Genomic DNA, 22290 nt, shown 5'->3' with positions numbered 1-22290 from the left:
TCTTGATAAATGCATAAAGAACATTTGATAAAATCCAACATCCCATCATGATAAAGACTCTCAACAATTAGGTAGAAAAGGAAAGTATCTTAATATGACAAATGCACAGCTAATATTATACTGAACAGGGAAAAGTTAATAGCTTTCCCCTTAGAACTGGAAGATGAAGATGCCCACTCTCACCACTTCTACTTGACATAGTACTGGAAGTCCCAGCCAGAGAAATCAGATGAGAAAAAGAAATAAATGGCTTCCAAATTGGAAAGGAGGAACTCAAGTTGTTCCTGTTTGAAGATGACCTGATTTTGTATAATCAGAAACCTAAAGACTACCAAAAACCTCCTAGACCTGATAAACAAATTCAGTAAAGTTGTAGGATACAAAATCAACATACAAAAACCAGTAGTACTTCTGTATATCAACAACGAACTAGCAGAAAAAGAAATCGTATAATCAGAAACCTAAAGACTACCAAAAACCTCCTAGACCTGATAAACAAATTCAGTAAAGTTGTAGGATACAAAATCAACATACAAAAACCAGTAGTACTTCTGTATATCAACAACGAACTAGCAGAAAAAGAAATCAAGAAAGCTATCCCATTTACAATAGCAATAACAACAACAACAACAACAACAACAACAACAAAATACCTAGGAATACATTTAACCAAGGAGGTGGAAAACCTCTACAATGAGAACTACAAAACACTGATTAAAGAAATTAAAGACACACAAAAATAGAAAGATATCCCATGCTCATTTAATACAATTCCCATCAAATTACAAATGACATACACAAAAACAGAGAAAATAATTCAAAAATTTAGATAGAACAAGAGACCCTGAATAACCAAGGCAATCCTGAGCATAAAGAGCAAAACAGGGGGTACCACACTTCCTAACTTCTAATTATATTACAAAGTGATAGTAATTAAAACAGTGTGGTATTGGTACAAAAACAGACACATAGATCAATGGAATAGAATAGAAAGTTCAGAAATAAATCCACATACCTACAGCCAAATGATTTTTGACAAAGGAGCCAAGAACATTCGTTGGGGAAAGGACAGTCTCTTCAATAAATAGTGCCTAGAAAATTGGCAACCCATACACAGAGGAATGAAATAAGATCCCCATCACTCACCATATAACATATTCAAAATGGATTAAAGACTTAAATATAAGACCTGAAATTATACAATTTCTAGAAGAAAACACAGGGGCAATTACTTCGTTCTAGACAAAGACTTTATGAATAATACTTCAGAAGCACAGGGAAGAAAAACAAACATTAACAAATGGGCTATATCAAACTAAAAACTTCTGTACAACAAAGGAAACAATGAACAGAGTGAGAAGACAGCCTGTAGCATGGGAGAAAATATCTGCAAACTATGCATCCAACAAGAGATGAATATCTACAATATACAAATAACTCAAATCAATAATAAAGAAAAATTATCCAAGTAAAAATGGGGAAAGGAACTGAATAGACATTTTTTGAAAGAAGACATACAAATGGCCAACAGGCATGTGAAAAAATGCTCAACATCATTCATCATCAGAGAAATGTAAATCAAAACCACAATGAGATCTCATTCCAGTTAAAATGGCTATTAACAAAAAGACAGATAGTAACTAATGCTGGCAAGGATGCAGAGAAAGGGGAACTTTATACATTGTTGGTTAGACTGTAAATTAGCACAGCCATTATGGAAAACAGTATGGAGACTTCTCTATCAAGTACAGATAGAAGAACTACCATATGATCCAGCAATCCCACTACTGTGTATATATTCAGAGGAATGGAAACCAACAAGTTGAAGGGACACCTGTTCTCCAATGTTTATCACAGCTCTACTCACATTAGCCAAGAGTTGTAAACAACCTAAATATGCTTCCATTGGTGATTGGATAAGGAAAATGTGGTATATATACACAATGGCATACTACTCAGCCATAAAAAAGAATGAAATTCTGCCTTTGCAGCAACATGGATGAGCTTGGAGAAAATTATTTTAAGTGAAATAATCCAGGCACAGAGAGAGAAATACCACATGTCCTCATTCATATATGGAAGCTAAGAAAATTGATTTCACAGAAGTAGAGCAGAATAGAGGTTACTAGAGACTGGTGGGGGGGGGGGGGGGAAATGAAGAAGGAGATAAAGAGAGGGTGGTCAGTGAATACAAAATACTAGAGATATAGGATGAATGGGCTCTAGTGTTCTATAGTAATATAGGGAGACTACAGTTAACCACAAGGTACTGTGTATCTTTGAACAGCTAGTCGAGATGATGCTGAATGTTCCTAACACAAAGTGACAAATGGGTGGTGGGGGGGGGGGGGGGGGGGGGGGGGGTGGGGGGGGGGGGGGGGGGGGGGGGGGGGGGGGGGGGGGTGGGGAAATGAAGAAGGAGATAAAGAGAGGGTGGTCAGTGAATACAAAATACTAGAGATATAGGATGAATGGGCTCTAGTGTTCTATAGTAATATAGGGAGACTACAGTTAACCACAAGGTACTGTGTATCTTTGAACAGCTAGTCGAGATGATGCTGAATGTTCCTAACACAAAGTGACAAATTTTTGAGATCATGGGTATATTGAGCACTCTGATGTGATCATTGCACACACTATGAATGTACCCAAATATCATATTATATTCCACAAATATATGCAATTATCAATGGTCAATTAAGAAGAATAAATTAAAAAAGAAAAATGAAAGAAATAAATAGTGGTTACCAAAGCTAGAGAACGGCGGGGGGCTGGTGGACTGCTATAAATTTACAAAGTTACAATTAGATAGGAAGAATTAATTCTGGTGACCTAGGGTCACAATAGCTAATAATATTGTGTTGTATATTTAAAGATATCCAGTAAAGAGGATCTTGAATGTTAATCCCACAAAGAAATGATAAACGTTTAGGTGACAGATATGCTTACTATTCTGATTAGATCATTATACAACATATGTGTATATTGAAACAATAAACTGTATCCCATAAAAATGTACAATAAAAAATACATTAAAATTTTTTAAAAAGCCATGAAAGAATAAACTAAAACTTCATGCTACCAATGGGAAATATAAAATGTGCATGCAAAGAAATTAATATCATAAAGTTAACATCTTATGTGAATTTTTATTTTTAATATTGCTTAGGCACTGATCTTAAATGTCACAGAAACTGTGGAAAACTATAGCAATTCAGAAATATTCCCCTTGCATCTGTTCAACAGAAAACCAAGCTTTTTAAAGATGTATTTTGCATATTGAAAGACCTGAAATAACCCTGACTTGAATAGAGAGGAGAGTAGACATGAAGAAAGCAGAAAATCTATGGAGAGTTAGATATATTTCATCTGTTTTAGTGTGTCTTATTAAGCCAACTATCAATAATGAGGTAGTTGTTTACTCCTGAGCAGTCCTTTTTAAAAGTAAAAGTCAAAGCATCGGTGGCAGGGACATCTTTCAAAGAGCTGTAATAACACATATCTGCTGAAATTCAGTTTTTTCCTGCACCTACCAAAATATCATAAAAGGGACCTGGTGAAAATGAATTCACCAATACTTGTTGAGTGTCCACTATTGCTGAGACTATGCCTTTACAGAATTTGTGATTGGGAAGGGAGAGCACACTGCTTAGCAATTATTTACTTGACAGTTGGACTTTGGAGTCGGGGCTTCAGATAATATATTCAACATGACAAAAAAAACCCCCACAAAATTAAGCTTATTAGATTTCTGAATAAAACTATAATTAGATCTAAATTGCTGTGGAAACTTTGCCTTGAAAAAACTCCTCTAGCATAATCTCTAAGCTACCACTCTGAATGCAGAATCTATGATTAATTTCATAGTGAAAGTGATGGGAAAGATACAAGATTATTTGGAGTTTTACAGACAGAAAAGGGGAAGGTCCCAAGAAAGATGTTTAGACATATAAAGGGGCATAACCTATTGGATGTAGCATGGAGACCCTGTGGGATGGTGAAAATGTTGGGAGGTGATGAAGCTAGAGATTTTGACTCCAAACTATAAAGGATCTTGCCATGTTGTCTTCTGAAAACTGTGAGCAGTTCTTGTGGGCTTTTAAATCAGTATGTGTCACGGTATGTTTTATAAGAAAGCTCTGGCAATAAGGAAAATAGATTTTAATGGTGAAGATGAGAGGGAGTTGTAATTGTTGGAGGCAAATTATTCTTAAGAAACTCAGGAAGGGTGGTAATAGTGAGAAGGAAAGAGTGCTTAGATATGACATAAGTTGATGGCTAGTGATTAGGCAGAGGAAAAGAGGATTGATATTTCTAATTTCTTTGATTCGATGGATGATGCTGTCATTAGGCAGTGTGTAACAAGAAGCCTAGGATTTCTGTCTGGTTGGTTTGATTTGATTTTGGAGTGGTGGGTGGAGGAGAGAGATGAGGATGATTTCAGTTTTGACATGTGGTAAATATTCCATTTGATATTTGGCTATTGGAATATGAAATTGGAATTTAAGCAGAAAGTTCAGGTTGGAAATCAATGTTTGTAATTCATCAGCACAAAGACCAAGGAGTAGATCTGTTAATAAAGTTCTTCAAATATTTTTCTGGCCTGAGACACTGAGACAATGTTCATATTAGTCTGATATTTCAGAACATGTCTCTGGTAAGATATTACATTGATATTGAGACCATGAAGTCATCTTTAGAACAAGTATCCACATTGAATTGTTTGAATTTACAAATCTGTGGTGAATGAATTTATTTAAAGTACATGAAGACACAAATGGTAGATATGTGCCTTTCCTGATACTTGTTCAGTATTTTATTAATTTTTATCACATCTTTTAGTATGTAAGTTCAATATTTACCCAAAGAAATGACCAATTTTAGAAAGTCTTTAAGAATTACTGAATAGATATTTAGTTAAACTTTTTATACACTTTATTGGGGTTGAGAGACAATTGTCCGATTGAGTTCTCATCACAGATCTGCTAGAAAAAAAAGAAAACATCACACATTATTTTTAATACTTCATTATTAATAGAACTATAAAATAACACCAGTTCTTTCCTGATAAATAGATTGTTATGAGATAAAATGAAAAAATATATAACTCATGCCAATCTTTTCTTGCACACACCCAAATTTTCTAAGTGCTAGTGAGTACCACTTTTGTTTAAAAATTTTTCTGGCTCTAGGGGACTGGACCCCATTCCCATATCTAGTCACACTGTCAGCGCTTTGGGACTTGTCTGGGGGCCCAGGGATGGAGCTGGGGACCAGACAACCCTGCCCACATCCAGGCACACTGCCAGTGCCTCAGCGCCTTCCAGGGAACATGAGGTATGGAGTCAGGGACCGGAACCCCCCACCCATATCCAGGCACACCACCAGTGCCAAGGAGCATGCCAAAAACATCACCTCCATGTGGGTGGCCCACAACAGCCACCACAGTAAACTCAGGTGCTGTGAACATGGCTAGACATCACAACCACCATGCAGATGGGCTGCCAGCCACTGGAGTGCATTGTTACAGGAGAGTCACCAGCAGAGACCAAGAAAAGAATAGGATATCTCTCTCCACAAAGCCCATGCCAGAGTGACAGAAGAAGCATCTGCTCTATGATAATATTGGGGGGCCTGAACACATCTTTTAGCATTGGACAGATCACCTAGGCAACAAATCAACAAAGTAACCATTACTCTTTCAGAAGGAGAGAAGAAATCTAGGGTTATCAGTGGTGAGAGCGGGGAAGGAGAGGGGGTTGGGGGCGATTGGACAAGGGGCATAAAGAATAATTACAATTTGTAACAATATGCATACTAGTAGTATTGATTTGATCAACATATGTCAACATTGAATCCCTAAAATATGTATAATCAATTATGATTCTATAAAAAATAAAAAAATAAAAAATAAAGGAAGGTACAACGATCTCAGTAATACATTGAACTTGCAAAGGAGAGAACAGAACTGTGTGTACGAGAAGTGGGAAAGGGGTAGGGGGAGGTGTCGTTAGCGAGAAATTGGATAATGGACACAAAGAATGATTATGTTTTGTAATGACAAATATACTAATTATCCTTATCTGAGCATCACATATTGTACATAGGTATTGATATTCAACTCTGTACCCCACAAATACATATAATCAATTCTCTTTCAAGTAAAAAAAAAAAAATCCTGGCTCTAAATGATAACAAGCCTTATTTTCCTCAACTATTACCCAAACTATGATTTCCAGTTTTCAAGAGGTAATGATACCCAGTGCTCTTTACAAATAAGGACACTGAGGTTCAGAGAAGGTCAAGAACTCATAAACAAAGAACAAGAGCCTGAATATGAATCCAGGTTTGTCTGACTGCAAAGTATATACCCACTCAAATTCTTTATTTTTCTTCTCAGGTGAAACAAACTAAGAGTACGTCTAATTGTTCCATGAGAGACTAAGCCTTGAGATATTATGAAGCTGAAGCCACAGCTCTTTCAACCTCATAATTAGATCAGTCAGTTTTTATCTTGTGGTAAATTTAATCACCAGGGATCAGAGCAGCTATTGATTGAAGTACTCTGAAAAGAGCAATTGTATATCATGGTGTTACTTGGCCTTGTGCCCTCTCCCTTTAGCTTCCTCATTGGACTTGACACAACCTTAGCTAACTACAATGTTCTCAGTCTTAATTTTATGTTGAGCGTATAAGACTTACAAAAATACAATTAGTTCACAAGACAGAGAGCTCACAGACTTTCCTTTTGTGAATCTTTGGAGAGCATGTGTTTGATATTTTAGAAGGGACTGTAATGATTATACTGTGATAATGCATTGTAATTTATAGAATGCTTTTAAATATAGAATGTCATAATTATCACTTATTTCAATTGAATTATAAATACAACACCGAATGAGAAGTAAAGAGATTCTAGGTATAATTCTCTAAAACCAGAGAGCACTAATAAGGTTAACCATGCTTATTTAGCCTGTCATATTGTCAATTTGATACAGATAACTCAAAATGGGAGGGTAACATGGATTCAGCAATAACACCATGCCTTGTAAATTGACATAAATTGGTAAAAGTATAAGTTAATGAGATTACATAAACACACAGTATCCAATTATGTATTACAGTTACGAAACAGAATTACAAAAAAAGAATTAATAGAAACAGCAAAAAGCCATTTTGTAAGCTGTGTCTGACAGTAGAAGTTTTGTGACTATAGCACTAAGGAACCTATTGATGTATTTCACTGAAATAGCCCGTAGAGTAACATAACGCCAAATGAGATAAATTCATTAATAGCGTGCTGAAATGAAAATAGAATCTGACTTAGTCACGCTTGTCCAGTTCTGAATACATATTAATTTTAAAATTTTTCTTTATTATATTAGTAGTGGTAACTGGTAGTACAATAACAAAGGAAGGGAGAGTTAAAAAAAAAGAAAACATGGCAAATCCATTATATTTTAGGTAAGTCTGCTTATGGAATAATCTTATCAAAAAAAAAATAAAAGAACTTATACAAAAAATAAAAATGTTATTTGGAAATGAATACTTTAGAAAATTGAGTGATAATTATGAATATAGAATATTTATTGACATTCAAGTTAAAAAAATTAATACACAAATTACACACATATGTAGAACCATTACCACTGAAATGTTCATTTTTATAAATATTTAAGCATTTTAGTACATAAATACAAACTGTCCCCTTTCCCTACATATCTACAAGTATTTCAGAAATGCAGCTGATAATTTCTCTGTGTATTTTATTTTTACTTTAAAGAATTAATCTTTGAAAATAGCTTTTTAAGGTAAGTTTTTATGTTCCCTCTGGTATATTGTAAAATGGTGTAACCACCATGGAAAATAGTATGGCAAATTATGGTGAACATGTTCCTGAAAAATGAAAAAATAGAACCAACATATTATCCAGAAATCACACTTCTGAATATATCCAAAAGAATCGTAATCAGGATTTTTTAAATTAAAATATTTATTGAAATAATTGTAGATTCACATGCAATTGGAAGAATACGGAGATACTCCTTGTACATCAGTAATGTAAACTTCTACCTTAAGAAAACAGAAAGAGAAGAGCAAACTAAACCAAAAGCAAATATAAGTAGGAAATAACAAAGATAACAACAGAAATATATGAAATAGGCACTTAAAAAACAATAGAGAAAGGCAACGAAACCAAAAGTTGATTCTTTAAAAGGATCAACAAAATTTGCAAACCTTTATCTAGGTAATCAGGATTTGGAAGCGATATCTGCACTCCCATGTTCACTGCATCACTATTGCACATAGCCAAGATAAGGAAACAATCTAAATGTCCAATGAACGAATGAACAGACAAATAAAATGTGGTATATACGTACAGTGGAATATTATTCAGCCTTAAAAAAGAAGGAAATCCTGCCATATGTGAGAACATGAATGGACTTGCTAAGTGACATAAGCCAGTCACAGAATGAAAAATACTGTGTGATTCCACTTATATAAAGTATCTAAAATGTCAGTATTATAGAAACAGAGTAGAATGGTGGTTGCCAAGGGTTGTGGAGAAGCAAATGAGGAGTTGTCGTTCAATGGGTATGAAGTTTCAGTTATGCATGATGAACAAGTTCTAGAGATCTGCTGTACAACATTGTGCCTTTAGTTAACAATACTGTATTTTGCAATTAAAAATTTAAGAGGGTAGATCTTATGTTAAGCGTTCTTTCCACAATATAAAAATAAAATAAATAAAATCAAAGGACAATAATAAAAAATGTTTTTATGTTGAAACAATTATAATATTACAGAAAAGTTTAAAATACGTAAAAATCACTTTTTTTCCTTAACTAATTAACAATAAGTTTCCAATCTGGTGCTCCATCATACACAAATACTTTAGTGTGCATTTCCTACAAAGACATTCTCATACACAACCAAAATACAACCATCCAGATAAGGAAATTAACAATGGTACATTGCTACCATCTAATCCTCAGACCCCATTCCAGTTTTTTCAGTTGTCCACATTCAGATTTTTCAGAATCACATTGCTTTTAGTTATAATGTCTCTTTAGTCTTCTCAATCTGTCTTTTCTTGACTTTCATGATCCAAATTATCTCATTAATAGTGCTTCAATGAAGCACTGGTTTTAGTTTATATCTATAATTCAAAGTGAATCTTTTTCCTTAGAGTATGTCCAGTTAAGGTACAATGTATTGGCACATTCTGATTATATGTGTATAGTGTGTAGGTCCTTAGATACTCACAGAAGGGAAATACTGTAAAGTCTCTGAACTTTTGTTTTTAGGAGGAAAATCACTTGGTTAGAGCATGGTGCTGGTAACACCAAGGCCAAAGATTCGGATCCTTGAACAGTTCAGCCGCAAAAAATAAAAAAATAAAAAACAATGATGTCTAAGGAGTAAAATCACGTAAGTAATAGATGCACCATTTACTAGTTACCTAGCACACATGGTTCAGTAGCTTCAAAGAAGTATTCATGCTTGAGCTTGGGAAAATTTTCTTTTAAATTGTTCCCTAATAATTTTTACTATGGAAAGTTCAAAAACTTCATAGATAACAATGAAATATAATTCTATTAACAACCCCATAGAAAATTATAACATGTTCTCTTCTTGAGTGAATATTCCGGAAACAGTTGTATGATTAAAATGATCCATTTGACAAATTTCCTGCTCTAAAATTGGGAGGTCCCTCTTTTTTGGTGTTCTTTATATTAGGTATTTTGATGTGGCTTATTTTATATAAACAGCCGAATAATCTACTTCTAGGTGAAAATATATATGTGAAAATTCACAATGGGTTGTGAATATATTGGAAATAGATACAACTGAAATTTTAGTATTAGTACTTTCCTAGATTCCATCACCTTTTTCAGATTCTTAAAGGGTACATGACCCAAGTGAGGTTGTCACTACTATTGACTTATCACCTGTCCCTTTTAAACCCCTTCTTCCAACTCTCTTAAAGTTCTTTATCCACCAAATTCATCCATTTTTCCCGTTTTGTATATATTCATCAGGCTTTACAGATATTGCTACAGTGATCCTGCAGGAACATATTTGAAACATTCTTCTCAGTTTTATAAAAGAACACCAAGGTCTCTCACTTCAAACCTTGTGCATTAGGGGGCCGGCCCGGTGGCACACTGGATAGTGTGCCGCTTGGGAAGTAACGCCGAGGGTTGCGATCCCGTTGCCGGTCCCTGGTCCGGTACGGGGGCAACACTGAGGGTTGCGATCCGTTGCCGGACACGGAAAAAGAAAAAAAAAAAAAAAAAAAAAAAAAAAAAAAAAAACCTTGTGCATTAGGAGGCAGGACAGACATGAACATCAGTATTAGCTTAATCTATGCCTCCTATTCTCCATATTACTTCATATTTTCACAACTATTATATATGAATTTACATAATATATTTTAGCTCAAGTTGAAACAAACTTAGCCATAGCCTTAATAAATCGTTAATGGATGAGGCCTTATTTTAACTTTAAGGTATTAGAAATTTTTTTCTCACAAATACAGAACAATTTTATTTAAAGATAAAATCCACCATTATTACAAACCATTTACAGGCTATTATGTTAGTTCTATAGAAATAGTTTCTATATTTTATTTTAAAAAATCACTCATCCCTTCATTTTTATCTTGACATATATTCTGTTTCTTGACTAAGTGTGTCACATTTTAATAAAAAAAAGCAAATGTTATACTACTTTTGGATTTTCTTTAGTTATCATAAATATTAATTTTCTTAATTTTAAGTTATTTTCCTACCTTGTCATGCCTTAACTACTATGTCTAACTGGAAAACATCTGAGAGAAAGAGAGAGAGGGAGTGTGTGTGTGTGTGTGTGTGTAGGTTTAAAATTCAGGGTTGGGAGATCAGTTATCGAGAACTCCAACACTTGTCCTTGTCTGACTTCAGATGCTCACCAAAGACTCATTGAGTATAATATTTGGCTTCTTATATAATTTTCTATAGGGATAAATAACCAAGTGACACAGAATATCCATGTCACATGACACACATTTCACATTGTGAATCAATAAATCAGCATTCTGGTTTGTTTATTGAATGTCTGCTGTATTTCAGGCACTGTTTGGGGCACTGGAGATCCAACAGTGACAAAACAGAAAAAAAAAAAAAAAAAAAAAAACCCTCTCTTTAATGGTGCTTACATTATCCTGAGGAAATAATCTCCAAGTAAACAAAGAGTTAAAATCATTCAGAGACCCATAAGTGCTATGAAGAAAATCAAATGAAATAGTGAAATGGTATAAAGACTGAGAGGGGACAATTTTATGTGATGTGTTCAGGAAAGGCCTCTGAGGAGGTAACATCTAAAGATAGACATGAATCATAAGGAAGATCTAATCATGCAAAGATTTGTGCTAAGAGATTCTAGTCAGATAGACAAACAGCCAGTCTAAAAGCTCCACAAAAGGAACAAACTCGTTTTGTTAAGAAGGAGCACAAATATAGCTGAACAGTTATGGAAAAGAGGGAGTGTTGTGCCAAGATAACATCTCCTATGAATTTGATTTGTGTGAGTCAGCCTCCTGCATATGTAGTATCTGGTCTACTGCCTAAACTGAATTTCTAGACCAGCAATGCTGAGCACCAGACCTGGCATGGTAGAAACCTCTACAATGGCCCCCAATAATCCCTTCCTCCTGGTATTCACACCCCTATGTCATTCTCTTCCACACTGCACCATATTTTGTCTCTGTGACCAATAGCATATGGCAGAAGTCATGGTAGTGACTTCTGAGATTAGATTATAAAAAGATCAAGCCTTCTGTCTTGGACGCTCTCACGTTCTCTCTCTCACTCCCTCTCCCCCCCCCACCCCCCCATCATTTGCTCTGGGGTAAACAAGCTGCCACATTGAGAGCAGCCCTATGGAGAAACCCATGTGGCAAAGAACTGAAGCCTCCAGTCTATAGCCTGTGAGAAGCACACCTGCCAATCATCACTTGAGTGAGATTAGAAGCAAATTCTCTAGAGAAGTCAAGCCCTTACATGACTGGAGCCCAATCGGCAGCTTATCTGCAACCTGTCAGACACCCTGAGATAGAACCACCCAGAATTCAGCCTCTCCTGGATTCCTGACTCTCAGAAACTCTTTAGCAAACAAACGAATGAAGGAAGAAATAAATAAGCAAACAAATGAATAAAACAAATAAACAAAGGCTAAGTTTTCCCTTGACATCTAATGTTCATTTGAATTCTCCCTATCAAAAGCCATAATTAAAAGGATAATTCTTCTATGGGTAAAAATGTATCATGAAATCTGATGGTTTTTTGGGGGAGGGGAGGGTTATGTAGTTTTTTTCAGATGTTCAATGTGCTCAGTTATCACATATAATCAAGACCTGATCATTGTAATGATTTTAAGCAAATGTACATCTGAGGAATTTAATTTTACCACTCCTTGATATATCTAAATAAGTGATCATAAAGGAACATGTAAGAAACTTTATAAAACAAACTTTTATCTGAAAAAATTGATTCTAGAATCTGCATACATCAAAATGTGCCTGTCAGTTTGCTTAAAGGATACACATTTCAACAGATATCATCATTCTTACACACTTTTACATTTTTCAGAGACTGCCAGGCACATAAGCTTTAAGACAAAAAATGAAAAGAAGAGAAAATCCCTCAAGAGCCACTAGAGACCTGGCATCTTGTTTGTATCCTTGGGGAAATCATAAGTTGTATTTTCTTGGAGTAGTTATTATAAAACAAAAATTATTTCCCCCCAAATACATTTTTACCTTATTTTCCTCAGAAGTGCAAAATAAAAGAAAATTGAAAGCTCTCACATAGCTCTAAATTGCAGGTCTAGATCGGTGATCAGAAGGTATATAATACATAGTGAAATCACAGTTTATTTTTATTCAGGACAGAACTTCTTTCCATAATTCTTGTTCTATGAACACTAAAACTAAAATAAAGTTCTCCACATTTTATGCCTATACTTGGTTTTTTAGACTTTTGTCGGAAAGTTATAATGCAGTAGACTACAGATAACTGAAAATGTTTCTTGAAATGTAAACACTGTTAACAGCTATACAAATTATGTATGCATCACAGTTTATCAAAGAGACCCAGTGTCATTTCCAATAGATGTTTACATTGTTTTTCTATACCAAAAATGATTTATGCCATATTTCACTTATTTTAATTCTGTATAACACTGGGCCACAGTCTTAAACCTACAAAATACTGACGTACCAAGTATGAGCATTGTTAATCATTATTCTGAATTATTCACACAGCTCTTTCATGTAAAGTCCATGTTATCTATCTACATCAGGTTTTAATTCATATGTAAAATTTATCTTTCAAAAATATTCATTTAAAAACCTGACAATGTATGTCGGTTTTATTTTATATTTCAAATCAAAGCCATTATTTGAGAGCGAAGGGTAAAGGATTCACTCTGCACACTCAATATTCTCTCCTTAATTTTGGTTTAGCTTTCACTTACCCATGTTTCCACTTTATATTAAATGTGGCAAACAAAAGCAGTAGGAATGGAAACAGTGGCACTAGCTGTGTTTGCGGGAGACTGATGCTTGAACAAACAACACTTTCAACCATGTTCCCACCTCTGTGTATGACCTCAGCCTGAGACAGGAGCCTTGGGTTTGGCCCATGCACCATACTTTGGCTTAGGGAAAGGCATTGCTCAAAAGTACAGGGTATCAAGATGTGGGAACATTTCCTCCTTTCCAAGTTCTCTGTTTTCCACTTATGGTGCAATGAAAAGATGTATTTTCTCTGTGCGTGTATTTAAATGGAATCCATGTCATTATTGAAAGTTTTTATTACTACAGGTATGTTATTATTTTATTGTAATGACAAAATTTTTATACATAATGATATGCAAAAAATGTACTTGAAAATATTTTATTGACATATCAATTGAAAAACGAAATTCAGTCTAATTTGTTTAGGGAAAGGATTTAAAAAGCAAAAAATAAAATTAAGCTTTGGTTCAGCACTGGAAGGTCTCTAAGTCCTTCTGAAATGTTTGATAAATTAATCACTATAGTCAATATTTTTCTGTAATACTGCAGGAGGGTAATAATAGCAACATAGTACTTTCAATATTTTAATCATAGCATATACAAGTCATACTTATTTATTTGAGTAAAAAAATCCAGTTTAAATAATTTTCAATTTTCAGAAATAATTATTTCTGTACAACACAAAATTCTATTGTTAAACATGAATAAGGCAAAGCAGGGTGAAACATAGCATTTTATTAAATTGAACATTACATAAAATTTTGAGAATTAGTTTTTACTTTAAAATATCCTGTATTTATATACAAGCCATATTTTAAATAGTAAAAAGGAACAATTTGCAAGAATATATAAATATAACATTGTTGACAAGAGATCCACGTTAGGATCTCTTGAAAAATTTTAATCTTTTTTACTTGGTATTTCTGGCATATTCTGGATTTAAAAACTAAAAAAAATCAAAATCCATAAATTAGCTTGAAAAATTATGCATCCTACTAGGTTAAATCCTGTAAAACTGTTATTTTTCAGCTATAAAAGTGGCAATTTCATAGGTTTTGTGCAATAATTTCCTGATATGTATCATCCTTCAGCCATGAGAAGTACCTTAAATGGTCTCTTCCCACCTTTACTTGGAATTATAAAGTTTTTTAAGACAGGATACGTTTTCATTCAACATGAATCTTTTATAGAACACCATACTTTTCATCCTTTTGGAAAAATTTGTAGGATAATTAACTCAATCAAAATGGCAAAACACAGCCAAAATAAAAAAAAGTAGTCATTTTTCCTACTAGTGAAAAAAATCACAATTCAAGATTTAGAAAATACCCAGTCACTTACTTTGGTAGAGTTTTCAAGTGATTTTCTCTTAGCTCCAAGATCCGCAATTTAACAAGTCTATAGAAATGAATTTAAAATATTACTTCTTAATATTTCTATATAAAAAATTATTCCTATAGTAAAGTGAATTATCCTTATCATTATCTAAATAGCTATGTCCAAACATTCATTACTTGGTTACAAATTTAAAAAAAAAAAAACAAATTGATTATGAGTAGGGTTGTGTCAAAATCGGGCAATGACAAATATCTTTTTCCTAAAGATAATGAAGATATTTCAAAGGTATCTTTGAATCCAGTCTTCTGAATTTCATATATTTCACAAAAATACATTTACTGTTGTTTAGTTTTTGATTACTGAATATATACTAAATACCAGGTGCATTGTTCACTAGAATATGGCAATACTTCCCCTCAAGAAACTATAGATTAGTTTAAAAAGCAAATAATATAGCACAGAGGGCTTTATGGTAAAACAAATCTGTGTGAGATCAAGACTCTTTCATATTCTGTCTCTGTAACACTGAGCAAATTAATGAACCCTTCTTAACTTTAGTTTCCTCATTTACAAATGTGTGTTAACAGTACCAAATTTATAGGGTTTCAAATATTAAATGATGTAATATATGTAAAGCATAATTCCTGGTATATCATAGGTTTTAATAAGTATTAGCTATTACTATTTTCATTAATTACAAATGGAAGAAGTGCTATAACATATCGTATTTCATTGACTAAGGTGAACATTTTAATATTTCTGAAAAGAGTATGCACTTAAAATTCGGTGGCATGATCTTTCCTGTGACAATGCTGGGATTGGGGAAATCACATGAAGAGGATAAGGTGTTCATAGTTCCTGTTGCTTGGTGACATTTGTGATTAACAATACATTACACACTTAATTACTTGTTGAGGTTTGCAGTCTGGGACACATTATTGTTATTCACGTCTATACTGACCTTTAAAATATACTCTGATGAAACTTCTTTAGAACAGATGTTAATTGTATTCTCTGAATTCTTAATGTCTTGGGACTTCACTATTTGAACTATTTCACCTACAATCTCCAATATTTACTGTGATTTTAGGTATTCATCTAGGTCTCTTTTCCACCCTTTTTTGTTTTGCCTGCTATCAAATTTCCAATCTAATTTTAATCTCATAACTCTTAACATCCATGTAAAATAAAGAGATTCAGTTCTTTAGAGCATGGGAATGCTGCTAGTAAAGAGGTTTCTCAAACATTAATATATCTCAAAATTTATCAAAAATTGTACTAGTATGATGATATTTTGTGGCTGATTTTGTCTTTTAGGAGCAGAGAATCTTAGGTTGTGGAAAGAATCTGAAGTGGTTTATTTTGTTATTAAACTACCCATTTGAAGGATAAAAACTTTTTAGATTATAATAATAAAATAGAGCATATTTTTGGCAAATAATTTACACAAAATTTAAATTGTAATTCCAGGTGGTTTTGGTATTGGTATTATGTTTTCTGTTTACCCAAACCTCTTCCTCATATTAGGACTACTTAAAGAGAACTAACAAAGATGTAAGACAAAAAAAAAACAGTATTTTAGGGGGATAATTAACTATTCTCTGACTTGATAAATCAAAAACATATTGTAGTGTCGTGGTCAGTACCAGAAGGACCGCGCTAGTTCATGTAGATGAATCATGAAGTGCCAATCCATTTAGAAGTCAGGTAAATGCTCATTTGAAGATCTGTGAATTTGAAAAACTGCTCAAGTACATGGTGTTCATGGATGTTGTGATATTATGATCTGCAAAAGTAAAGGAATTTGGGAAATGTTGATGTGCTCTCTGTATGTAAAAGGAATCTGCTACATGTTAAGTGACTTCATTATTCCACTGAGTCATGTACTAGCTTCTATCAACAGATAGGTGTAAAGTTATGCCCAGTATATTATTTAAACAATTTCAAAGATAATCATTTAGAAAAATGCAGTTGACAATGAACTTAAAATGTCCTAGCTTTTAAGCTATATCTTTATACACACAAAAAAGTTCATTGCCAACCACCTGGAAAATATTGAAAAAATACAAAGACAAAAGTTAAAATTAGCTATAATTTCATTTCTAAAGAACTAGTCTTTTATCTCATGCATATTCATATTCTATTGGACACATAGTTTATATATTTTGTTATAATACACTCCTAGACTTATCATAGGAATTAAAAATAAAAGTTTCCCTAAAACAAGATTATTAATTGCTGTGTAGAACTATCACATGGATCGACCATGATGTATTTAAACCAGTCTCCTAGACAGATGGGTGATTCCACTTTTTTCATATTGTAAATAACAATAAATATGCATGTCCATAAATTCTACTGTAACATCTGATGATGGCATGAGACATTTCTAGAAATAAATTACAAAGGCAATGTCTGTAAATATTTTCAAAGCTTTTAATGCACACGGCTCTGCACAAAGGTCATAACATTCTGCAATCCCATTAGCAGAGCAAGAGGTTATCTCTGATCTCGTACTCTAGAAATGGTTTTTACAATATGTTAAAACACAAAGGCCCTTTCTTGTTTATAACTTGTATTATACTTATTATTTGTGAGGAAAAACATTTTTCATGGGTTCACTGGCCATTGTATGTTTCCTTATGAATTGCTCGTGCACGTCATTCACCCCTTTTTTCCCTGTGATCTTTGTCTTCATGTTTGTTCGTAAGAATTCATTATGTGTTATGGATGCAAATTTGTTTGCTGTATATAGTGGAAATATTTTCCCAGTTTAATTTTTTATTTTAGTTTTTTTGTTTTCTGACATTATTTTATTTTAAAAGTATTTAGGTTGTCAAATCTATCTATCTATTTATGATATTTTTCTTTACTTCTAGGCCTAAAAAACTATTTTCTGATGCAAGAGCCATAAATATTCACCTGCATTGTTTCCAGATTATTTCTAGCTTTGTTTTTTAAATATTTAACTCTTTACTCATCTAGGAATTATTTGATTATTATGCCATCTAAAGACCTAATTTTACTTTATTTTTTGAAGAAAGTTTCATTAATTAACAGTTTCATTTACTGAATAATAATGAAGCCTTTGCTTTAATCACAACTGTCACTTTTGAAGCCTCATCATCTGGCACCGGTAAAGCACTTACCTAAAGTGAAATAAAATTGCATAATTTAAATTTCTTATTCTTACCTTCCAAAATTGGCTGGGAGAAATTCAAGAAAGGCGTCGTTCAGGTACAGCTGGGTCAGATTTAGAAGCTGTGTGAAACCATCAGGGAGTCTAAAAAGGAGTTAAAGTTTTAGTCACTGCATCGATGTTGCTATAGAAACAGAGCAAATATATATCTTTGAGGAGAAAAAATAGAAACGTAATACATTTTTCAGCTCTCCTCTGGTATCACAGTAATAGAAGAATTTATTGAGCATGTTGTTACAGCTTGAAAATTTTGCCTGTTAGTAAAATAAATGGCATTCACCCACCTCCATGTGGCTCTGCTATACTGAGATTTATGTCACTGCCAAAGTCAGCAATATCATCTCTTACTGCTGGCTAAACCTTATGCATACCAGCAAATCTCAAGTTGTATGACATGTTTTGTAATTTTAAAATTAACATTCCTTCCTCGATAGAATATTCATATATCTAGTCAGGCAAGAATATCTATTTACTATTTCATTTAATCATTAAAATTTGCCTACAGATTGTTACAGTGATGACTAAAGCTGACCAATATGAAAAGGGAAGGAGTATGTTGTCCCTGTAACTAATAACTTTTTTTTTTTTTGAGGTTGGCTGGTACAGGAATCGAACCCTAAACCTTGGTGTTATCAGCACCATGCTGTAACCAACCGAGCTTAACATGCTAGCCCCTAATAATTTCTCTAATGCAGGCTCAACATGTATGCACATTATGATTCAAATTGGTCTAACACATGTTTATTAAAAAATGAGCAAGAACACTGGAAAGATAATTAAGTAGAATCATTAAGGCTATAAGTGACATGAAAAATTAAGAAAATATCCTTTGGGGAAATTTCAGAAATTAGATGAAATAATCATTTAAAATATTAAATCTTTTTTGCTAAGAAAGATGTAATTTAAAGATTTTGCAGGAGACATTTTCTTAAAGGATACTGAATTTTTTCCTATAAGTAAACGTCTGTGTAAGCATCTTTAATGCGTCTATCTATGGTCTAATTCTGACTATGTTCTTTTATAAAATACTTCTACATAGTCTTCAAAGTTGTCTTTCCTTCAAATTACTACCTATCTCCCTCCTTGTATTTACTGCTAAAATTATTTAAAGAGCTGCCTATGCTCCTTGCTTTTTACTACTCCTCAAGCCCTTGTTTTCTGGCATCTACCCCAACTCTATTACTGAAAATGCACTCACCAAAGCCTCTGATGACCTCTTAAGTTCCAATTCCATTAGCTTCATTTCATCCTGTATCCCACACTGCCTAGCAACAGTTGCCATCATTAACTGTTCTCTCTCTCTTTACTTCTAGTACAACAGTTTCCCTCCTTCTCCTCTTACTCCTGGGACGTTATATCTGTTTCATTCCATGATTTCCTTTGCCCAATCTTCTGTTATGAAATGTTTTATATACACAAAATAATATATGTGTTTCCACAATAGAATGAAAAAATAGAACCAGTACTTTTGAAACCCTCTGGGTGACCCTCTCTGACTACACCTTCCTATTTGCCTCACAGATTCTCGGATGATGTTTACTTTTCTCCTTTTCAAAGAACTTTAACTACAACAATTCCTTAAAAAAAGCTGTGTGGTTTTGCATGTTTTTGAACATTACATAAATCAAATCACACTGTGTACGTTTTCCTCAGACTTTTAAAAATTAGCATTAGTTATTTGAAATTCATTCATTTTGATGTAAATGATTGGTCATTATAGCATAGTATTCCATTGTAAAAATATACCACAATACATTTAAAATTCTCCTAATGAACATTACAGTTGTTTCTAGTTTTTTGTTTCGCTATTACCAGCATTGCTTCTGAGATCTTCTCTTTCCTATGTCTTTCTTAACCTTTGGTTTTGTTAGCTTTTTAAATTTTTGCCAATTTGATAGATATAAAATAGTAATATTATCATTTCCCTGATAAGCTATGATTTTTTTCATAAGCTTATTAGAAATTCATGTTTCCTCTTCAGTGAAATACATGTTTATTTATTTCACTCATTCTCCTACTGGTGCCCCACCCACATCTCTCTGCTTTTATCATTTTGGTGAGCACTGAAACAACTGCTGACTTTTAGCATTAGCTATTTGATTCCCTTGTTCCCTGTTCGAAGGCTGTCTTAGGTGCTGGAGCCTGGTTTGCTCGTGCACATAGTGGGCCATTTTTCAGGGAGTTAATGACCCTCAGGAGCAGTCCTCAACTAATGACTAACAGGCATATAAATATCTCAGCTCCCTCACCCATTGTGTTTGACAACTCTGTGGTATGTGTTTAATATTGTTTCCCAGAGTTCCCCAGCCTTTGAGCTTTAATAGAAAGAACAATTTAAACCACAGGAAAGAACCGATTTTAACACTGTGATTAAGAAGCCAATGTAAAAGCTTCTACTTTAACTGGAAAGGCATTTTACATCTAAACATTTTCATTTATACAGCTTAAACTTATAAAATTAATATAGCAGTATTACAGAACATATGGAAAATAAAGAGAAAAGTATTGTTCATACTTTCACCTCCTTAACACAACCTTGATTACCATTTTATGTATTTCTTTCTAATTTTCCATTGTGAAATCACTGCAAACTTGTATCATTATTTCTCCCTTTACTTAATAATAATCTTTCAATTTTGCTGTAGAGAGTGACTAAGTAGTTTAATAAAAGCTAAACACTTTTGAAATTTAAAAGAGACCTATTATTAAATACGCTACCTCAAGAAGAGTAAACAAGGATCAAACAGAGAAATATAGTCACACTACATATACCTTCACATCCACCCATAGATGTACCTAAATTTATTAGCAATTCCCTCATTATTGAATATTAAGAATGTTTCAAAATTATCAAAATGTATCTTTTAATTTATACCAAATAAAAATGCTTCTTCAGATATGGTGAAATATAGTAAAAGGAACCCAGGAATTTAAGTACTGGCTTCATGCATTTCTGTCTGTAAAAAGGTAATAGTAATATTTATCTATATAATGAAGTTGCTGTGAAAATTAAAATGAAATAATGTATGTAAAAGCCTGAGACATGGTAGGTTATAAATAAATATTGGCATTAGATTTTATCATTGAGTAGTTACTTTCAATTTTATTATGGTAATTTTCATCAATGACTTAGTTAAGGCATTCAGGCTGTACTATAACATTCACATCTAAAAACTAAAATAGTAACACTCAAAACTGTAACTTTTATATTTCAGGGTTTCATGACCTAATACTTTATAGATTTTTTAGGGCAAAGAAAATAACAGAAAAGCAATGTAGAAAAATCAAGGCAACAAAAATCTGATGTTTTGGAAATATCAATAAAATTAATAAATCTCTAGTCAGATGGATCAAGCAAAAATATAAAGACACAAATTACCAATATTAGGAATAAAAGAGCATCACCAGAGAACCTATACTCATAGATATTAATAGGCCAATAAAAAAATTCTATGAAAAATGATCTGCCAATAAATTTGAAAACTTATGTGAAGTGTACAAATTCCTGAAAAACACAAACTCCTAAAGATTACTCACGAAGAAACGTGTAGTAAGAATAGCCCTATAGCTATTAAGGAAATTCAATCTGTCATTTAAAACTTTCTCATAACATAATTTCCAGGCCAGATGGCTGTGCTGAAAAATTCTATCATTTAATATTTAATGAAGAAATAATACCAATTCTATAAAACTGTTATAGAAAATAAAAGAGAACATTTTCCAACTCATTTTATTAAGTTGATTTTACTCTGATACCAAAACTAGACAAAGAAATTACAACAAAAGAAGCTTCAGAATAATATGTGTCATGGATATAGGTGGAAAATCCTTAACAAATATTAGCAAATCAAAGCCATCAATTACGTAAAAAAGTAATACTTCATGACTGAGTAGGGTGTATCCCTGGAATGAAAAGTGGGGCTGGCATTCAAAAATTAATCAGTGTAAGTCACCATATGATCAGACTGAAAAAGAAAAACCATATGTTCATGTTGATTGTGGCCTGGTGAAACTCTGAAGCAAGGAACTCAGATAAGCCATGCCCAGATTCTTTACCCACAGAAACTGAGAGATAATAAATAGGTCTTGGTACAGGCTGTTAAAGTTGTGGCAATTTGTTACACAGCATTAGAAAATTAATACAGATTTTGGTACCTGAAATTGGAGTACTGCAGTAAGAATTTTTTTTTTT

At 33.2% G+C, this 22290-nt stretch overlaps 1 protein-coding gene across 1 annotated transcript in view; it reads right to left on the bottom strand.

Annotated features, from left to right (window-relative positions):
- The window catches only part of LOC103606751 (leucine-rich repeat-containing protein 7-like), a gene marked incomplete at its 5' end in the record, with an annotated part of 93450 nt that overhangs the window by 25602 nt on the left and 45558 nt on the right, over positions 1–22290 (bottom strand). The window contains 2 exons of the mRNA XM_008591303.1: positions 14903–14959; positions 18093–18182. Coding sequence (XP_008589525.1) covers positions 14903–14959; positions 18093–18182 — 147 coding nt within the window. The remainder of the gene's footprint in view (positions 1–14902; positions 14960–18092; positions 18183–22290) is intronic.

This window comes from Galeopterus variegatus, unplaced genomic scaffold (genome assembly GCF_000696425.1).
Source record: "Galeopterus variegatus unplaced genomic scaffold, G_variegatus-3.0.2 Scaffold6822, whole genome shotgun sequence".
Taxonomy (NCBI): domain Eukaryota; kingdom Metazoa; phylum Chordata; class Mammalia; order Dermoptera; family Cynocephalidae; genus Galeopterus; species Galeopterus variegatus.
This window is presented reverse-complemented; position numbering and strand designations above follow the sequence as displayed.